The 19,625-nt window shown below is 36.8% G+C and overlaps 1 protein-coding gene across 4 annotated transcripts in view; it reads left to right on the top strand.

The window, feature by feature from the left end:
- Positions 1-14,518, top strand: part of stk11ip (serine/threonine kinase 11 interacting protein) — a 45,973-nt gene extending 31,455 nt beyond the window's left edge. For all 4 annotated transcript variants that reach the window (XM_030156271.1, XM_030156262.1, XM_030156245.1 and 1 more), the window contains exons 23-26: positions 4,875-4,959; positions 7,144-7,226; positions 11,976-12,202; positions 12,281-14,518. In XM_030156271.1, coding sequence (XP_030012131.1) covers positions 4,875-4,959; positions 7,144-7,226; positions 11,976-12,202; positions 12,281-12,421 — 536 coding nt within the window. In that variant the 3' untranslated portion in view covers positions 12,422-14,518. The remainder of the gene's footprint in view (positions 1-4,874; positions 4,960-7,143; positions 7,227-11,975; positions 12,203-12,280) is intronic.
- Positions 14,519-19,625: the final 5,107 nt, after the last annotated feature.

The following is a 19,625-nucleotide window of genomic DNA, read 5'->3' as shown; positions in this document are numbered from 1 at the left end:
AGGAGTGAATCTCACAATGTTAACTCTGTCATGGTAAATGCAAACAAGTAATTTCAGGTGCCTGGTTAAAATTAACTCATAAATTTGTGTTGATAACAATCATGTGAACTGTGTGTAGTGTGTAAACACAATCGTAGTACTAGCTATCCTGACTGTATAAAGACCATATAATCCAATAAGAGTTGATGGGAACATTAGTTATGGAAGCAGTTCTGCATTCTGCAACTTCAAGTTTGGCATCTTGGCTGTTGGAAAAGAATGCAGTTCACTGGAGATGATTCCCTGTGTAGATTTTGTGCCATTCATTCCAAAGACAATTGAATGCGATTTTTCACCACACAGTCAGCCAAATACCACCACAAGCTGTAGATCTTGTGAACGTTCTGAGACCACAGTGACATTTTTGAAATATACAGATTGTGGGAAAAATGGATTTTGATTGAGGCCTGCTTCTGTCTTTGCATCACAAATGTCATTTGAAGAGGGTGACAACAAATACGAAAATAAAACAAGCATAATTATCATTAAGTAATGTTAGTTACCAGTAACATATGTGATGTTGGTGTATTATTATTGTTTTCAAACCTTATTAATTAGTTTCATCATTCACTCTGAACCTTTCAGACCACGCCCACTTAAAAGACAGGAAGTGCACTGTTTCATAACATTGGTGAAACATACACTACATTATCTTTGTAAATAGAGGATCTTTGGTGAAATTCAACCAGTTAATGCTAACCAACTAACACTTTCATGTTAAATGCAACGGTGTCATTCCACATAACTAATAAGTGCTAAGACAAGCAGTTATTATAACTTTCTGTAATGTGCGAGCACACAAATAGTGTTAGCCAGTCTAATTGCTAAAATAACTGACAGACAGATTTAATGCTAATCTTAGTTAATTAATATAAGTCACCAGGTAAATAAATACCCATTAAGCTAATGACAAAGTCCTCTGACAGTCTTTTTAGTGCAACCATGTAACCACAGGTTGAGCAGAGCTCTTTGTCAAAAGAAATATATGTTTTATCCAATAAACAGAAGCTATGACTATGTAACACAACGAGCTAACTGTCACAGTCCTCACCTAACTGATTTATCATAATTATACAAAGCTGTAAGCCTTTATATAATGTAAATAGAGTTAAATCATATGTTATTTTTTATATCCAACTCTGAATAGGTTTATTTCTACTGTAAAGTTGCCATTTTAACCCAGAGACTTATGGGAATTGACTCTTTTTGGCACCAGCCTCAAGCTGAAGGAACTGCAGGTTTTTGCACTTATGTATTGGCTTCATTTTTCAGCACCAGAGAAACATCATTTTTATTATTTCCTTCAGTGAAAACAAAATGCAAAAGTACAGATTCCCACTGAAACCTGGACTCATATCACAATATGTCAGAATAATTGAAATATGATGTTTTGTTGCATGTTGTTGAGCCCTTTTATCAGCTCTAATAATCATTTCATGAGCCTCTTTGACTCATATGTTTATGAACAACTGTTGGGTTTTGTATATTAGTGAAGTTTAAACACCCGTGGGAAAGATGCAAGTCGTGTAAAATGATACAGATGGGACCATTTGTTTACATCCTTTGCCCCCCCTACATAAGAAGGCTATTGATGAGCTTTATTCAATGTGTTCCAGTGTTTGTATAATCACATTTTTCAGTACTGTCCTCCTTCCTTCGTAGTCCTCCTTACTGTCCCTTTAAATCCTTTTGAAGTTTCGTCCTTTCAGACTTGACTCTGAAGCCACACAGCACATATCGTCTCTTTCCTGTATTGTTGTCACAGTCAATGACACGCTGCTCTTCGTGAATGTGAGCGTGACCCAGCGCTTTGTGTCAGTGACATTTTCTCACCCACTGGTTCTATGGGACTGAAATTTTACACCTGCAACCAGAGACCTTTTGGCTTTCTTATAATCATAGTTACAATAGCGGATCTCAGATTGGCTTTGTGTGCAGACCTCTTTCCATGAATGTTTGGGTGTGACAATTTTAGGCTAACTTTACTGCGTCTTTTACAACTTACGGGTATCTTTTTCCACATCAGACTCAGAATTTCATCTTCCGTCCAAGCACATATTTGCCTCCCTGATAAATGTTTATGCTAAAATCCTTAAGCGTGACAGTGTCAGTGCTCTGTTTTCTGTTTCCGCCCAAATGTCTCATGAAAGCGGGCGCAGAGATGCTTCCATGTGGTTTGAGATTGACTTCATATTGACATGTTTGAACAGTCAAACACAGCTGTTCACCTCTCCAGCTGTTTAAACAAGCCCAGAGCTGTAAACTTTAAGTGCTACACAAATGTAATGCATCATTTTCAGACTAAATCTTGGAAATTTGCACCAGTTCCCAGATAAACTGTCATTGAATGCATTTTTGAATGTCAGATATGCTTAAGGGAATATTATTCACCCTTATTTGTGTTCAGTTGTTTTGAGGTTGGTGTAGGTTTTCCACAGTGATTTGGAGCAAAAGGATCAGGCTGTAGTTATGATTTAAGACTGTAGGTTTTATATATATATATCTATATCTATATCTATATCTATATATATATATATATATATATATATATATATATATATATATATATATATTTGTGTGTGTGTGTTTTTTTTTGGTGAACCAATATATAAAATGGCTGAATTATTTCAGGCATATAAATGTCAGACAGTAGCCAATGGTATTCACAGATTTCCAGAAAAGGGTAATATATTCAAAACAATTTAAAGCCATAATCTGTAACATTAAAGCAAGAACACATCTGAATATGACAAGACATGTTGTACTTGCAGGGTTTGTGCTATGGTCCAGAGGGTTTAGGTGCTTTTCTTGGTTCTTCGGTCACATTTGTTTTGAACCATTATTTTTCCATCTGAACAAAATCTGGAAGCAGACTAAAAAATAAACAACATGCAAGATGCTAAATAAGTACATTGGGAAACAACTCTAACCATTTGATTTTGGAAAAGTCATTTGAGTTGATTTGACATCGTGTTGTGCCCAAAGTGGCTTGGGTTCTGGACCTGAGCCTAACAACAGAGAACACCCTGACTTTCATTATATTGAACATTGCCAGTGTTCAAGTCCAGAGGAATACACAATTTTCTTAATACAATTGCCCATTAAATTTTTTGTCTGACTGATGTATAGCATCAGTCATACTATAGTGCTATGCTACAATTATACAAAAATATTTAAGCACACATTGTGTATTTTTGAAATTGATGTTATTTTTATGTCATTTAGAAACACAGTAATCCAGAGTGCTCAGATTTTGATGTATTTCTGTATCCATCTAGCTTATTATCATGTGTGGCAAGTCTACAGTAACATAATATTTATAGTTAATGTGGTATTACAGGGGTTTTGCACTGTTGATAGGGTTAGGTGGTCTTGCATAGGTGGTATGTGGGTGGAATATGGGTTCAAGTTCTCTGGATTGTTTGGCTTGTCCTTCAGGATGCTGTGACAGCATATTCGCAGAATCAAATCGGAAGAGAAGTTGATTAGGTGGAACAAATGCACATGAAAAAGGGCGTTGTGGTATTAAATTACTAAATCACTACAAAATTTAAAAAAAAAAAAAAAAAAACAACTTTGTGAAAACTTGACATTTTCAGTGTGTAGTTGAATGGTGTTCTTTCTTGTGGCCAGGAAGACTTTCAAAGTGCACCTAACCCATTTTGGACACCACCAAGCTAATCAACCAGATCCAGCGATTGCATTTTTTCATGTTGTGGATGTTTTTTCAATTATTCACAACTATATATTTCACTCTTCCAAAAAGATCTTAAAAAATAATAGATAATAGAACAGCAAAGGAGACCTTCAGTATGAAAGATTAACACATGCTCGTGTGTTTAAGTGAAGTTGTTATTTGAGTCTGTGACATTTTGGGAGCCTGACATGTCTTTACATTAACCAACTACGCTAACAGTAGTTAGTGTTGCATCTGTAGAGGAGCATCAGATGCATAGAAGAACTAAAACTGCAATATAGAAATCTGTACTTGTTTTTATCTTCAATGTAGACAAACAAGACAAAGATAGTATGCCTCTAACAGTAAATGATCAGTTCCCAGAACAAAACAGTCTGTGAAAGTCTTTAACATAAGGATATATTTTTGGCAGTTTCAGGATGAAGTCACCTCAATTGAATACATGTTACTGAAAATAATGTAATGTGACCACATCTGTAAACATAACTTCTACAAGAATCACATCACAAAGATTTCAGTGATTCCGCACTACTTTGCATCTTCTAGCTACATTTTTTTTTAACCCACAAGAGTTTAATACACTGTTGATTTAAAATATAAAAGAAACAAAAAAGACAACCAAAATACATGTAAAGACAAAACGCTAATAACAGCATCAAACAATATGTGCATGGGAGAGTTAGAAGACAAAAAGGGTTGTAAAATACTACGCCCATATAAACCAAAAATGAACTAAGTATGAACTAAAATAATTTTACAGTCAACAAAACATAACAGGTTCATTTACTATATCTGACATCATTTACCATTTCACTTTGGAATGAGTGAGTCAAAGCAAATATTCTGCGATCGCTTTATGTTTTAGTCTATTCCTATATATAGATACGAATGTAGAGGTACCTAAGACATCTAGATGAGTGTTCCATAATTTAGCACCATGAAATCTAATTGAAGACTGAGTCTAAGATCTTTTACACAAAGCGAAGCTACATCTTTTGCTATTGTCTTGATTGAGAGACCGCTAGTGGCAGAAGTTGTAACAGTTACAATAAAAACCCAAAATCTATAGAATTTACAATTTACAATAGAAACTGAATATACTTAAAAAATATGCCTTTCTTTCCTCTTACTCCTCCAGGAATCGTACGTGAAATGGCCCACAAGTCTGACAGTTTGCTCAAGTCTATCTCCACCACGAGACTCAACCCACAGCACCACCTCTGGTACGTAGGACATCCCACCCAACAGAGCTAGGAACCATGGGACACACACTGAGACAAAAACCAACAACTTCATTTGTTTAGATGCTGAAAGATGTGGGCTGAACAGTGTTGGGCTCATTTGTATGTGGTCGGGAGGTGTGAGTGGAACAATGTTATGGCCGTAAAAGCTCCTACTCGGCACATTTCTGACACATCTTTGGGTGATTACAATCAGCTTTTTTTAGACTTCATTTTGTAAAGCGGCGCTGCTAAATTAGCTGGTAAACCACATCTTAATTTCTAACATATGTGGTGCTACAAGTCCTGAAGCAGGCATATCCTGTGGTGCAGTTTGTTGTCACCTCAAGTAGCTTTTCAACATTAGTAGATAGTAATAGGTTCCCACGGAAAAAAATAAACAACGCGGTTTTATCTGCAGAAATCTCTCATGAATCAGACCAGGCCGTAATGCAAAATGTGCAGAAAGTTTGCAAAGAACATGAATGGGCAGAACCAAACTCACTAATACCTCACATGTCTCATTTTCAGACGTCCAAATATTCTTCAGTAAAAGTGATTAAACCTCTTCTAAAGCTCTGAAATGTCCTCAAGTCAATATTAGGCCTTTGAAGGATAGTTGTAGCAGATATTTGTGTACAAAGCAAACTGAATGTAAAGTCTTATTAATATAGTAGAGACTATTAACCTCTTCTAACTTCAAATCAAACAAAGACTAAACTGAAAATAATGAACACTGATTTCACTGTAATGTGCAAATCAGATTGTCTGTTTCATCTGATTATGTCATTTTCAGCTGATTACATCTATTTTTTTACGGTTTTCTTCTTGCATCTTTTATGCTCATCTGATGTGTTGTTTGTTTTTCATAGTTTTCGTCTTGTGTGTTATGTTTATTTTGGGGGGGGGGTTGCTTTTTTTTGCACATTTCACAAAGGTCTTGACTTATCTTTTATATTCTTTCCATCTTGGTCTCATTGTTTTGGTCTCCTTGTATCTTACATCCTTTTCTTCTGTCTTCTATATTCTTTCTGTCATGTTGCATGTTTTTTTTAGATTATTTTTAGTCTTTTGTGTCGTTTATGTCATTTCCATCTTATGTCTTTTACACTGTTTTTGTTTTGTTGCATTTTTTTTATGTCATTTTTGTCTTATGTCTTTTTCATCCTTTTGGTCTTGTGTTATTTATGTCCTTTCCATCTTGTAGATTAATTTCATTGACTAAGAGCTCAATTTGCAAGTTCTCATAGCATTAACTTAAAATAAATAAAATGAAGAAACCCTAAATCATTTCATTGGATACAACAGAGATTTAAAAAAAAAAAAAAAAATCATTCTACATCTTTTGCAACATTTCACTTGGTTGTTTTATTTACATACTTTTTGTCTTGTTCCATCATTTTTATCTTTTATGCCATTGCCACAGTCTTCAATAAGAATTGGTTGATGGTATAATGAGTACTAAATCATGAAATCTAAAACTTGTCACACCAGTTCTTTAAGCTGTTTTCATTCCTTAAGCTATTTTTCTTGCTACGTTTGTCACGTGTGATTTACAGCAATGATTTACATAGAGGAATTTTGTTTTATGTGCTGCTGTTCCATATATTTAAGTTGAGATCAGCACACAATAATGCGTAAAATAAAAAATAAAGTTAATGCATCTGTTATGAAAATGTAAGGAGTAGAAAGTACAGATATTTGTAAAAATGTTAGGACTAAAAGTAAAGTGTTTTCTGAATACTTAATAAAAGTAAAGTACAGATACCTTGTGTTCCAACAATAGCATAGAATAGAATCAAATAGCATTTATTGTCACTGTATATGAAATGAAATTAGGTTGTGACAAAGCAAATCGTGCTCTCTGAACATGCAAAGAGTGTTGTGCACTGTCCAAATCCTGTCAGCTGTTATTATGTCAATTATCCCCTTTGCTTCACACTTAACTGTGAAATTCACTGCGTGATGCCCAAGTGTTTCCATCTGAGTTGAAAAGACAGGCCTGGAGCCGAGCAGAGCAGAGCGGCAGCAGCACCTGCCAGCCACAAGCCACCACAACACTCTGTTATCTGTACCAAAACACTGTCCACGCTGTAAACTGAACAGCAGCCACTTGGGTTTGGGTTGTGATAGGACATGTTCTTCTGTTGATTTATATCCACTCACACAACTCTTTTGATCTGGCAGGCCTCTGGTATGTGAAGACATCCAGGCAGACATGGAGGACGGCCAGCTGCAGTTCTTCTACATTCTGGCTTTCGTCCTGCAAGGTGACACTTGATCTGAAAAATGACATCAGCTTTAACCTAACCTCTAGAGTTATTTTACTTTTTGGAATTTTCACTCATTTCATTTTGTTTAATCTTTTGCTTTGGGTTTTAATTTCACTTCAGTTTTTCAAGTGTCAAAGTAATTTTAGTTCAGGTTTCATTTAGTTTTAGTTCTTCAGTTATTATGAAGAAAACCTTTATTTATAGAAGCTGATGAAGGTAGGTTGAGTGAATGCATGATACCAAATATGATTTGCCAGAGCAGTGTTTAACAAAGGTTCCCTTTTGTACAAAATCCTTATTATTCTGGTAAATTATGAATCATTAATATTCCACCACAGCAGCTTGGAGCTTCTGTCCTGAGAATGAGCTTGTAGGTGTTATTTCCTACAGTATTCTCTAGAATAGTTCAGATAATTGTCAGGAAATTGGAGAAATTAGTAGTTGCTGGTTGTTAATTATTAGCTGAATTGAACATGTTAATATCTGGTCAACAAATTTGTAAGCTGCAACCACCAGGGTGAAAGGTGAAGCCAACAGAGCACTAAAACCTGTAGGTCCTCAAATGTCCACCTGAGACTGGCTCCAAAAGTATGTCTATAACCATAGACCCCCATGTTAAAATGGCCAACTTTACAGCAGAAATCAACATTTACAGCCTGGGCACAGAATTACTGGCATTAAAATTATTCTTAATCAAAGGATTCTGTCATGACGTTTACCAGTATTCAGTTACTAGTCTCTCTTACTGGGTGATATTTCTGTTGCACAGTGCCAGGATTGTCATTCTCCTTCCCTCAATTATGTGTTTTATGTTTCTCTCAATATGTTAAAGAGCAACAACCTCCCGAGCTGCATCTACAGTGAATATGGCAAGTTTTGACAAAGACTCACATTTGCTTTGATAATGATTCAGCCATTTTAACACTGCAACACACTGTCTCATACACATATATTCCATCTCCCAACACTGTTTGGCAAATGCTCTGTTGTAGCATCCTGCAGTCATTGCCAACTACGAACACAGTAATAAAGTGTGCAGATAGGTCTGGATATGTGAGACTACTTAATTCCAATACCCTTCCCTTAAGTGTAATTTAACTGTATGAGTTTTAATTCATACTAGATTATAGGTTCTGTAGGTTCTCTGCTTATTAGACCAGGATCACAACATTTCAAAAACTAATCGATGTGAACCTTTACCATGAATCCTAACTTATTTGGTGTTGTTTAACATGATGGTGTTAGTCAATGTGATGGGTGTTTTCAGTGAGATAGCATTAACTTGGCAAATTTCACCCCTCACTCTTCCACCCACTCCATCCAAGTGAAGACATTTAACATTTCTAAAATTAGACCAAAATGACAAAGGCTAAAAAGCCAAACTTGAGACTTGAAAACAACAGTCTACAAATGAATGGATGACTTACGCAGCATACGCTAAATGAATGTCACTTGTCATTTTGTCTCTTATTTGACAACTAAGCGTCAAAAAAACTGGATGGAGGAATTAATGTTAGGTTTTTCTAGGAAGTTATTTTGAAAAGGCAGAATCTGTGGAAAAACTTTATATTCTATTGACAGACTAAATCCTGCTGCTTTTGTTTCTTTAAATGACCATTGATGACCATTATTTTAATGTGTTTTACTCAACACTGGTAATAACCAAGATCATAAATATCGATTATAGGCCGATGGAGTTTACAGTGAGAGTGCATAACCATGGGGTTAAAGGAAATTTGGACAGATTGCTCAAACAAAAAGGCAGTATTTTATTTCCCAGCAGGTACAACATGATTACAGCAAGACAAAAGTAGCAGTGAGGATGTGGGTTTGTCAGGACTAACAGACATGAGCTGTGTGTTAATGTTATGTGTAGTTTGAATCATGTGCCATAAAGCTGACAGAATCAGATGATGGGTGGATCACTAGATGATGTGTATATACTGTAGGTAAAAGTGCATCAGGAAGCCTCTGTGCATGGTGTTTGAGCAGAAATATTTAAAGCCACTGTAGCTGCGGGCTACACAGCTGTGCACATCCCTGGAATTTCAAGTGCCATAATTTAGGCGTGCCTAGATCTGCCTAGATCTGTCTTTCTCTGCACTCACTGCTCTGAAGCTGGAGGTTCTGACATGAAACATAAAACCTAAACAGCTCTGTAGCAAAAAGGCACTTTGTAAAGACTCATAATGTCAGTGACCTATGACTGTTGGCTACACGCTCAACTGACAACAATCCTATGAATGAAAGTTGTAATATCAGGAGCCAATAGGAATCAAAGGCATGCTGGACTAAATGGATATTCTCGGGTTTCCACAGGTCCTCAACAAGTCTTCACAATTCTGAGGTCCAGTAACCTACATTTTACCCCACAAAAGGTCTTCAGTCCAGTTTGGACACAAGTAGTAAAAATTGACATTGCTTGTAGAAATTAACCTCAGTGTTACTTTTAAATGTGTTTTTTGGGGGAAAATTGTTCATAATGTGACAAACTGAAGCCAATATGGAGCCATTACCCACTACAGTGAAGTGTATTAGAATATACCCTGCTAAATGTGTAGAGCAGAGGTGCCTTCTGAAGGGGGTTCATTCAGGTCATTCATTTGTATCATTTAGACTACGCTCAGACAGCAGGTCTTAATGCACAATTTGTTTTTGTTTTTTTTGGTGAAGTCTGATTTTTTTGTGTGCTCGTTCATATTACACATTAAATGCAACTTCTATCAGTTTTGAGTATGAACTGAATGTGACCCTGAAGTGACCCACATGTGTAAAAGAGGTCCTGATGTAATATGTGACCACGCAGGCACGCACTGTGTTTACAGAAGTAAGTATGTCTTTCCCGCTGCTTCTCCTGGGACACAGAATTGTTACGTTTGTCACATTTCAATGACGTAAAAGTCAGACAAATGTGACCTGTCTGTTCAGACCGAAGACGCATTGCAAACTATTGGATACATATCACATTTAGGACCACATATGAAAGTGGCCTGGGCCAGATTTGAAAAAATCGGATTTGTACAGTTCAAACTGTCTTGAACAGATGCATACAGGTCACATATGGACAAAAAAATCGGATTTGGGCCACATTGGTCTGAACATAGCCTTAGTGTCTGTTTTATGTATATTGTGTATTAAATCTGTTTATGACCAAAAGCAGATATTACATGCATGTTACTACAGTGTGCTTGTCCACATGTACAGTAGGTTGTATAATACTTTTCCATAATTTTCCATATACACCAGTATTTACTCATCTTTTGGAAACATCAGGTGCCATTTTAGAGACCAGTCCCCATTTTTTAATACTACATCCGTAGTTGCAATGTGGCATGTCATCCCACCCTAAAAATGTCTACTTCTAGAGCAGGGGTGTCAAACATAAGGCCCACTGGACAAAACCGGCCCACCAAAGGTCCCAGTCTGGCCTACAAGATGAATTTGCCAAGTGAAAAATTACACTGAAGATATTAACAGTCAAGGGTGTCAGATTCAGTTAAGTTCCAAACTCAAAAATGCTGCCTGTTACTAAATGTTCTGTGTCTTTGTAGATCTACTGTGAACTGTAAGTTGTAATGCACATGTAAAAATGATAAGCTGCAGAAAAATATTGTTAAAAATTGCGCTTATTTTTCTTAAGAAATCTCAGGTGTTTCAGGTCATTCACATTTCATAATTTAATTTTACTGTTTTGCACTAAAACAAAGATGAAAAATGAAGCGGTCTCAGTATTTATAAGCTATTATGTTATTATTTTACTGGTCCGGCCAGTTTGAGATCAAACTGGGCTATATGTGTCCTTTTTTTTTTTTTTTTAACTTAATTTTTATTAAATTTTCTCTTTTTTTTCAGTACAGTACAATTATACATTCAATTATACAGTTCAGTTAATTTCTTTTCCCCCTACACAGCTGCAAATATATTCTCATACACCTCCACAGACACATATAATGAAATTTAAGAAAGCAGTAACAATTATAGCAAACAATGTTCACTTCAAAAAATAAAAAAATAAAAATAAAAAAGGCTGTAGATATAAATCTTCGTCAGAGGTAGATTGACAGCACTTTGATAACATGGAGTGTTCTTGCATCACCAGTAAATATTATTGCAGTAGTAAAGGTAACATAGGTTCCCATCTTTTAGTAAATATGGTTTTCTGAAGCCTGAGCAAGTGTGTGATCTGCTCCATCTGGTAAATATCCCAAACTTTTTGAATCCATGTATTATATGAGGGAGTTTCTGGTTGCACCCAGCTGATGGTTATAGACTTTAAGGCAGCGGTGAATAATATATTCAAAAGGTATTTATCTGCTTTTCTATCCAGACCTTCAGGTATTACTCCCAAAGCTGCCACTGTGAAGCTTTGTGGGATGTTCATTTTAAAAACCTCCTTCACGGCATTGAACACCTCCCTCCAAAACACACTTAACTTAGGACACTATATGTGTCCTTTGAACTGAAATCAGTTTGACAAACCTGTTCTAGAAGATAAAACTGTTTGTGTGACTTTGCTTGGATCTAATAACAATTAAGTGTGAGTTCACTGAGATCCGGCTCGAGAACCCCCCATTTAATGATTGGTAAATGATGAATTTGGACACTTAATGTTTTTTTGCCAATATTGGTGGGAAACAGGTCTTACTTTTCATTCCTAACAGTCCTAAAAAGGTCTCACAATGTCTTTAAAAGTCTCCAAACCTGGAAAAAGCCTGTGTGTCTTCAACTACTTATATTTTCTTTCAGAGGGCTTTTGGACTCCACTGACTGTCTTAGCAACACGAGAAACTCTGTATCTGCTCAGAGAGGACCACCAATGGAGGAAGACCTCAAATGACCTCTCGGCCAATGAAAATGCAGAACCCTGCAGCGGGAGTGTCACCATTTTAGAAACGCTGCCCATCAGCTGTGTGAGCTCCATTCTCCTGTGGCCCTCAGACTCCTGCAGGATGGATATTAAGCTTTATGATGAGGTGAGTGTATGAGGTCACACACTACTGACTGGTCAGTTATTTCTTCACTGTCTGTAATGTGTCATCCTTTTATTGCAGACTGTGAAGCAGGAGAAGACGTGGTGTGTTCGTTCAGAGAGCTCCGATCTCCTCCAGGACCTGCAGGCCTGGGTCCGAGCACAGTGGGAGGCCATGTTCGGAGTCAAACTAGACACAAACCTGCAAGACGAAGCGACATGATGGGAGGGCAGCCAGAAAAAGATCAGTGTGTTGATACTTAGAATTGCTGTGAGGGCCATGAGGGAATGTGTGTATTTTCTCTGCACTCAGTCCAGTCCTGTTATGTTCATCGCTTTCATTGTCTTTTAGGCCAGGAATGTAGAAGTGATTGCACTCATTCATGTGGTCTACAAGACTGTGAAAGCACTGGTTGCATAATAATTTCTTCTCTAGATACAATCCCTTGAACTTTTCTACATCTGAAATGGAGTGTGCCTTGTTTCCTGTTTTCTTTCTTTGTGAGAGTTCTATTTGGAATGCACCTTAATGCACCACTAAGCTTTTGTCCAGTAGAACTACATTTGTCGCCAGAGGTGCAATCGGTTGTGAAGCGACGGTAACACACAGACACACACACAACAATATAATTTATGAATAAGCATAACAGATATACACATCAAATGGCCATCGTTAAAGAGGAAACTGATCAACAGAATCAGTTGGAAAAAAAAGACATAATATTTGTAAGCTAATAAATAGCCTGATATTACAACAATAAAAAGTAATATTTTGACAATATTCTTCTTAAGTCATCTTAATATTTTAATCTTAAACTTGCAATATTTTGAGAAAAAAGTATTTCATTTCAAACTATCAGGTTATTTTTTTTCCTGGATACCCAGACATGCTACTTGTGAGTGATTCAAGGACCCGAGCCCCTGATGTGTGTGTTATCTGTGTGTTTGAATAAATTTTTGTGACATCCTCATGGTTTGAGGTTCCTCTCACATGTTCCCCCACACCTTTTAATCCCAACTGGGGGTCATGTGATGTGTCTCAGCATCGTGGGTAATGTGCATAAAAATACCACAAGTGCAAACCTGCAGAAAGAAACACAAACATGGGAACAGAGCTTATTTCTTTATGTTCTTTATATTTATTTTTGTTTATTTTCATAATTTACTGTCACAGCTGTCATTCGGTAAGTAGCCTCTACTGCTACTAATAATGTGTGTCAAGTTGTAAAACGGGCAGTGGAGCAGAGATGTGAATCTGCATATTTTCATCATGTTCAGATGTAGGAAAGATCCAAATACAGTACTGGTAATTTAGAGGTAGATGTACATGTAACTTAATTTATTTGTTTGTTAGCATTTTTGATTAAAAAGTGTATTTTATTTTTATATAAATACAAAAAGCATCGAGCTGTTATTGGGATTTTTTTTTTCCTTTTTTAATATTTTGTGTTATAAGCTCTTTATTTCTTGCCACCACAGAGTAATAAAGTAGTTCTTTTTAAAGCTGTTTAATAACTATAACTTATTACCATGACAGTACTACAGGTCATATTAAAAAAAAACAAAAACATGTTGACAAAAATTGTATGACATGATCCAGACAAAGTGAAGGCTGAATGTTTTCATGCTTTCGTCATGCTGCCACAAAACACTATTTGAATACATAAAATTTACACCTATTTCCCCTCGGGGAAGCAGAAGTCTGGCATTTTTACATGCACCCTCTGACCCTGGCTCTATCAGTTTGTCAATCTAATTACTTTCATGTCAGTGCTTGATATGTGCATGTGATAATGTCTCAGATTGTGTAAATATGACCTGAAGAAGAAGGTCATGTGTACATTAACTCTGTAGAAAAACTTCTGACAGGTAATTAGTGCGATTAACTTTTCACATTTGCACATTCCTGCAGTGATAAACACATTAGCTAGGAGTGGTACGTTAACAGTAGCTGTCTTGTCAGCCATAAAAAAAATGTTCTGTTTTTGTCCCTAAAATGATGCTCTTTGGAATACATGTTTTATTCAGATTATGTCTAGCATAAAGGTGTGGTCCGAGCTCTTCTTCAGGTGAAAAGACACATGTTTACTACTGTGTCATTTAACGTTATCCACGCTAGCATTACCAGCTACACTATCAAATAGGTTTTATTTCACTTTAAAATACAGTTCAATGCCCTTCTGTTCTTTGCCTTTCAGTCAGTGATAATGATTTGTTTGATTCCCAGTGTTTGACTTGAAACTGGAGCCCAAAAGCACAACATTATCCTTTTAAACGCAGCATTGATGTCAAAAGAAAATGGCCGCCATGTGAATTAAGCTTATTAACAGGGTTCAATTGTTTGTTTTCTTGTTGTTTTTTATTGCGGTTGTCAATCCAATGATTTGACAGGGCTATTTACAAGATTTTACTTCGGGCAGGCGCCATATTGTCAGAAGGTCCGTTTGTCAGAAGAGGGTTAGGGTTAGATTTATCAACTAAATCCAGACTAAAAGGCCCTCTGACAATAAGGTTAGCATTTTACTTCTAGTTGCAAAGAGTAAGAAGTGGCTTTTCCATTGGACATCTGTGCAAAACTTTACCGATATTTACAAAATTTCGAAAAAAAAAAACAGAAGTGCGTATGTCGGTTTTTCCATTAGATCACAAATGTGATGATTTGTTCATTATCACGAGATGACATGAGAAGTCATTCCATAAACATGGCAATGAACATAAATATCTTGTTTTACAGATATATCAATTATTATTATATGTTTACCCTCTATCCCGTACTAAATCAAAAAATGATTTGGTTTTCTGGTGTGTCCACACATACCGCACCATGTGTCTTTTGAAACTCTTCTTCTTCGCTTGTTGTAATGTCTTTCAACATCGTTTTTTTTTTTGTTTGTTTGTTTTGTTTTATTCACGTGACTCTAGTTGTGGAAAAAGGTCTTCCCATTACAGTTTTGTGTGATATAGCAATTGCACTACGCTCAAAAAACCACCTCTTGCCAGCGCAAAAACTTTTAATTGAAAAATGAGAGTTTTGTCGAAATTGTCATTTATCCATTAGGTAAATTTTATTTCCACAAGTTATATTCGCGCAATTTGAGGGTCAATGGAAAAGCGACTAGTGATAGTGATGGTTGCTGTATTGCCCATTTTTCCTGTTTGACTTTATTGGAACAGAATTCACTGCAGTCGTGTGTGTTATCAGAGTGCAAAAATAAAAGATAACTCTTACATAACATCTGTAAGCTGCGAAAAAATTTCACAAATTTGGCATTTGAAAGCCTAAGATCCCTCTCTGCCAGAGGACGAATCTGAAATGCTTCTTGTTCGAAAATAAACTGGAGAAAGTTTCCTGTTTAGTCATAAAATACAGTGTGTTCCATATACGAGCTAATCTGCTCCACTAAATAGCTTAACTATTATATAATTTCATTGTTGAATGCTAATTCATAAGTATATTTATTTTACTGACTTGTTTAATTCCTTTACTGGTGCTAATAATGGCTGTAGACTATCAGCTATTTGTGCTTTATTGCCTTAGTTTAATCACTACAGTATTTCTGGCTGCAGTTAAAAGCAGCAACAGTACAGGAATGCTAAATTGTTGCAGAAGAATTCAAGAATGTTTGATTGCTCAAATTGGATCAAACTTCTTGCAATTTGGTTGAAGAACATTCTTTTTGGCCTTGCAGACATGTTGCCAGTGACTCCGCTCAGCTTCGAGTGCAGGCCTTGAGTTGTGTGAAAGGTATGTTAACCAATTTCACAGTGTAAATATTTCTTTAGCCACCAGTCTGTACATGTGCTGTGCATATGGTGGTCGTAGACCTGCATTACTTTCTGTTGCACCCACGTGGTTGGCAAAGCACTGATCCAGAACCAGTGAGCAACAGCAGCTTTACACACAAATGACTGGTCACCACTCACCCGCATCCGTAAGCACCCTGGTTTTACATGAATCTAATAGACACAATAATGAGGAGCACAGTTAGTGAGTTCTCTTTTCAGTCGTCTTCTATTGTCCTGGTCAGTCAGACTCAGGTTCTTCATATTCTGGCTATTTTATTTTAACACACATTATAAAGCAGTTAATGTTTTATTCTGGCAATTAACATTTTAAACCCTAAACACCAGGTTGAGTCAGTTCCAGTATAGTGACTCAAAAGCTACATTAGGCTACTCCTCCAATACTGCATAACACTCCATATAGGCACATATTAAATGTGACACCCCCTTTCATTCTATGTAGGACTCTGAGAAACCTGAGATGTTTTGGAAAGAAATTCTTCCATTAATTTCCAAACTAACAGAAAGTGTTGTTTCTGCAGAGGCTTGTGTATTTTAAATGTTATCCCTGAAGACTTTCCGGTAAATGAATGGAAAAGAAAATTGATGAATGTTTGCTTGTTAAATGGCAGAGCATCCAAGCGTCTACTTCAAGTCAACGGATTAAAGCGATGACTTGTAACTTGTAACATTTAGAAAAACTGACTCATGGCAAAAGGGAAGACTGAAGACTTTCAGAAGCTTTGGACTCCCATTCTACATTTTGTAGTGGTCATATGGAGGTTTATTAAGTGTTGGAGTTTGACATTCATGGTCGAGTACTTGTACATAATGACCATGCAATAGAAGGCGTTACTAAAAAAACTAATAGAGCTAATATGTAAACTAACAACAACTAGTTAATTGATTGACATTTATACAGGTTTAGAACTTTTCACTTATGATTAACTGATATAACTTAACTTTTTTTTTAAACTTTATATATTTTACGTGTGTTTTGTTTCATTGTCACTCAATGTTTTTGCAGCTGAGGGTCAACCCTCATGATCTTCAAGGCCAAATAAAGACAGAAAGGAAATATTAATTTGTAAAGGGAAATTTGCAGCAACATTCCATGTTGTAGGCACTTTTGAAAGCCTGCCAGTTTAGCCAGTGGCTAATTTTTAACTGTAGTCCCTTGCTCAAGTGTAAACACATCCCAAAAGACATAAAATACATTGAAACATGGATGTGAACATGTTTTTCTTTATACTATGATCACACACTTGATTATCATTTAGCTATGGTTTAAAATGAATGGCATGTGCTACGATCTCTGATAAATGTTATAGTTTCACATGTACCTTAAAGGTTCAATTTGTAAGGTTGTGTTAAGTACGTGTTGTGGTCAGAGACAGTTGTTTGTTAATGTTAGCTGACTCCATGTCTTTGTCATAGATTAGCTCTAGGAACCGTGATCAGTGATGCCACCCACTGGTTTCTGAACTGGTGTTTGAAAGCCAGTAGTTTTGTGATTTGGCTGTTACCATGTTGGCCTTTATGAGACAGATAGGACCATATTTGGGCGAAAGGGGCAGAACTACAGGAGCCAGAGGGTCACAGGTGAGCTCATGCTAAGTTCTCAGTGACTTTATTTTAAAAAAAGTATTTAAGTCCAATGTAAGTGAACAGGAGCCAGGACTCTTGAAGCCAACCCCTGTGGTAATCAGTGGTATTACAACTTTAAGATACCTGAGCTTCATTTTGGAGCTGAGGTCCCAGCTCTTAGTTAGATCTTAGTTACCTCCATCTATGAAAACAACATGTACATTGAATTCTGTGCAAAAAAATCAGGTCAAAACTTGCTCTTTAATTCTTCAGTGCATCTTCCCTCTACATGTCCAACACAAACTTCATCTAAACAGACAAATGTTCACTCTTTCATACCAGAAAGAACTGTCCATTTTCCTCGAAACTGCATTTTCTAGTACTTTTCACCAAAACGAAGAAGGCATAAACAGAAATGATGGTGAAAACTCTGATTTTAATGATCTGACATGGCATTTGTCTTTCATTTACAGGCAGCGGGAGTTATACTTTTAGACCCCTTCTGCATTCAACCACAAACAAACTGCTGCAGAGAAAAATATTGAACAACTCAGCTGTTCTGGTCTGAAATATGGTCATATTAATGATCCCAGAAAATCAGCCCTAAAAGGCCCATTAGTCATCATTACTGCTCGCCATGATTTCATGTCACAAAGTTTTATGTCCGAGGAGGAAATAAGCAATCTCGCTGGATACTTAAAAGGAACCACAACATGCTGTATATGCAGTGGTGGAGCGCTGGGAAGCTATGCAAGGCGGGGCAAAAATTAAAAGTGCACCATACCAGCAAGGCATGTCCTCATTCAAGTACTTAATATATTCTCTGCAGGGGTGGAGGAAGGAATTTTAAGCCTTCACGCCTATTTTGTCTTGAGTTGCATAATGTTGGTGTCACTTTTTGGCCTTTAACAGCTGGAATTTGGACATGTTTTACCCTTAAAGGTGGTAATTTTGGATGCAGTTTGACTAAAGCAGAAAAATTGCAACTTATCCATGATGTAGAAAGGTAAAAAGGCATAGGTAAATGAGTTCATGTGAGCAGATTTGGAGAGCTGTGGAAAGCAGGGAGGATCTGAGAGGAAGCTGGGATCCAGCCACTGCGATTTGGCTGGGTGCAGACATCTGGCCTCCTCCTCCCCCCACCTCCAAAACATTTCAGGTCCTCTGGTAAATCAGGAGCACTACAGCTGCACTGTGCATGACAGCAAGAAATCTGTTGTTTTGCTGAGTGCTCAAGTCAACTAAATTCTTGGATGGTGGGCCTCCTCTTCTAAAAGCTGCAGTCACGCAGTGCTGCATCAGGCCAAACTGGGGTGCACGGGATAACGCGGGGACCTCATCATCATGATTACAGCCATGATGCAGTCACAGTTAAAAAAAGAAACTAAATACATCAACAAATGTTCTCCTTAAAGGATGATTAAAGTGCATTACATATAGTGATGTTATCCTGAGGAACCCAGTGTGAGAAACATGACGTGACTGTATTGTGAGTTCTGGTCTGATCTGACTGTTATGACTGAATGAACTAGTGCATTCTAGATCCTCTGATACAGTTCAATCCTTGGTAAATTCCACTGGCGTTTTCAGTTGAATAACCTCTCAGTTGGCATGTCTGTTTCTGCACATGAAATTTGACACCTTGACAATGTGGCCCTAATGTTTCTCTGTTGCTAGGTAACCCCCTTCAATTCTATGATTCTGGGCGTAGCAACGTGATTAGCTATTAGTAGGCTATTCTATTCCAAAATTACTAATATTTCCCAAAATAATGGTCCGATCAACTTGCCGTTTTTGCTAGTCTCTTCCTTGACCAAAAATACATAAGTGTATTAAAATGCAGCAGTCAGCTCTTTCCGGATTTTGTGTGATGCCCAAGACACACACACACACAGAGACACACACAGAGTCTACTTTCCTTTAATAAACATAGGATAACTGAAGTAATTGTCTTTCCAATGTGATTAAATAACCCAATGTATTTCATCAGGGGTCTTTGAAATGGCTTTAAGAAAACCAAATATACAAAGAACATATGATGATTTAATATCATTCAT

The sequence above is a fragment of the Sphaeramia orbicularis genome, chromosome 2 (genome assembly GCF_902148855.1).
Source record: "Sphaeramia orbicularis chromosome 2, fSphaOr1.1, whole genome shotgun sequence".
NCBI classification, from domain to species: Eukaryota; Metazoa; Chordata; class Actinopteri; order Kurtiformes; family Apogonidae; genus Sphaeramia; species Sphaeramia orbicularis.
This window is presented reverse-complemented; position numbering and strand designations above follow the sequence as displayed.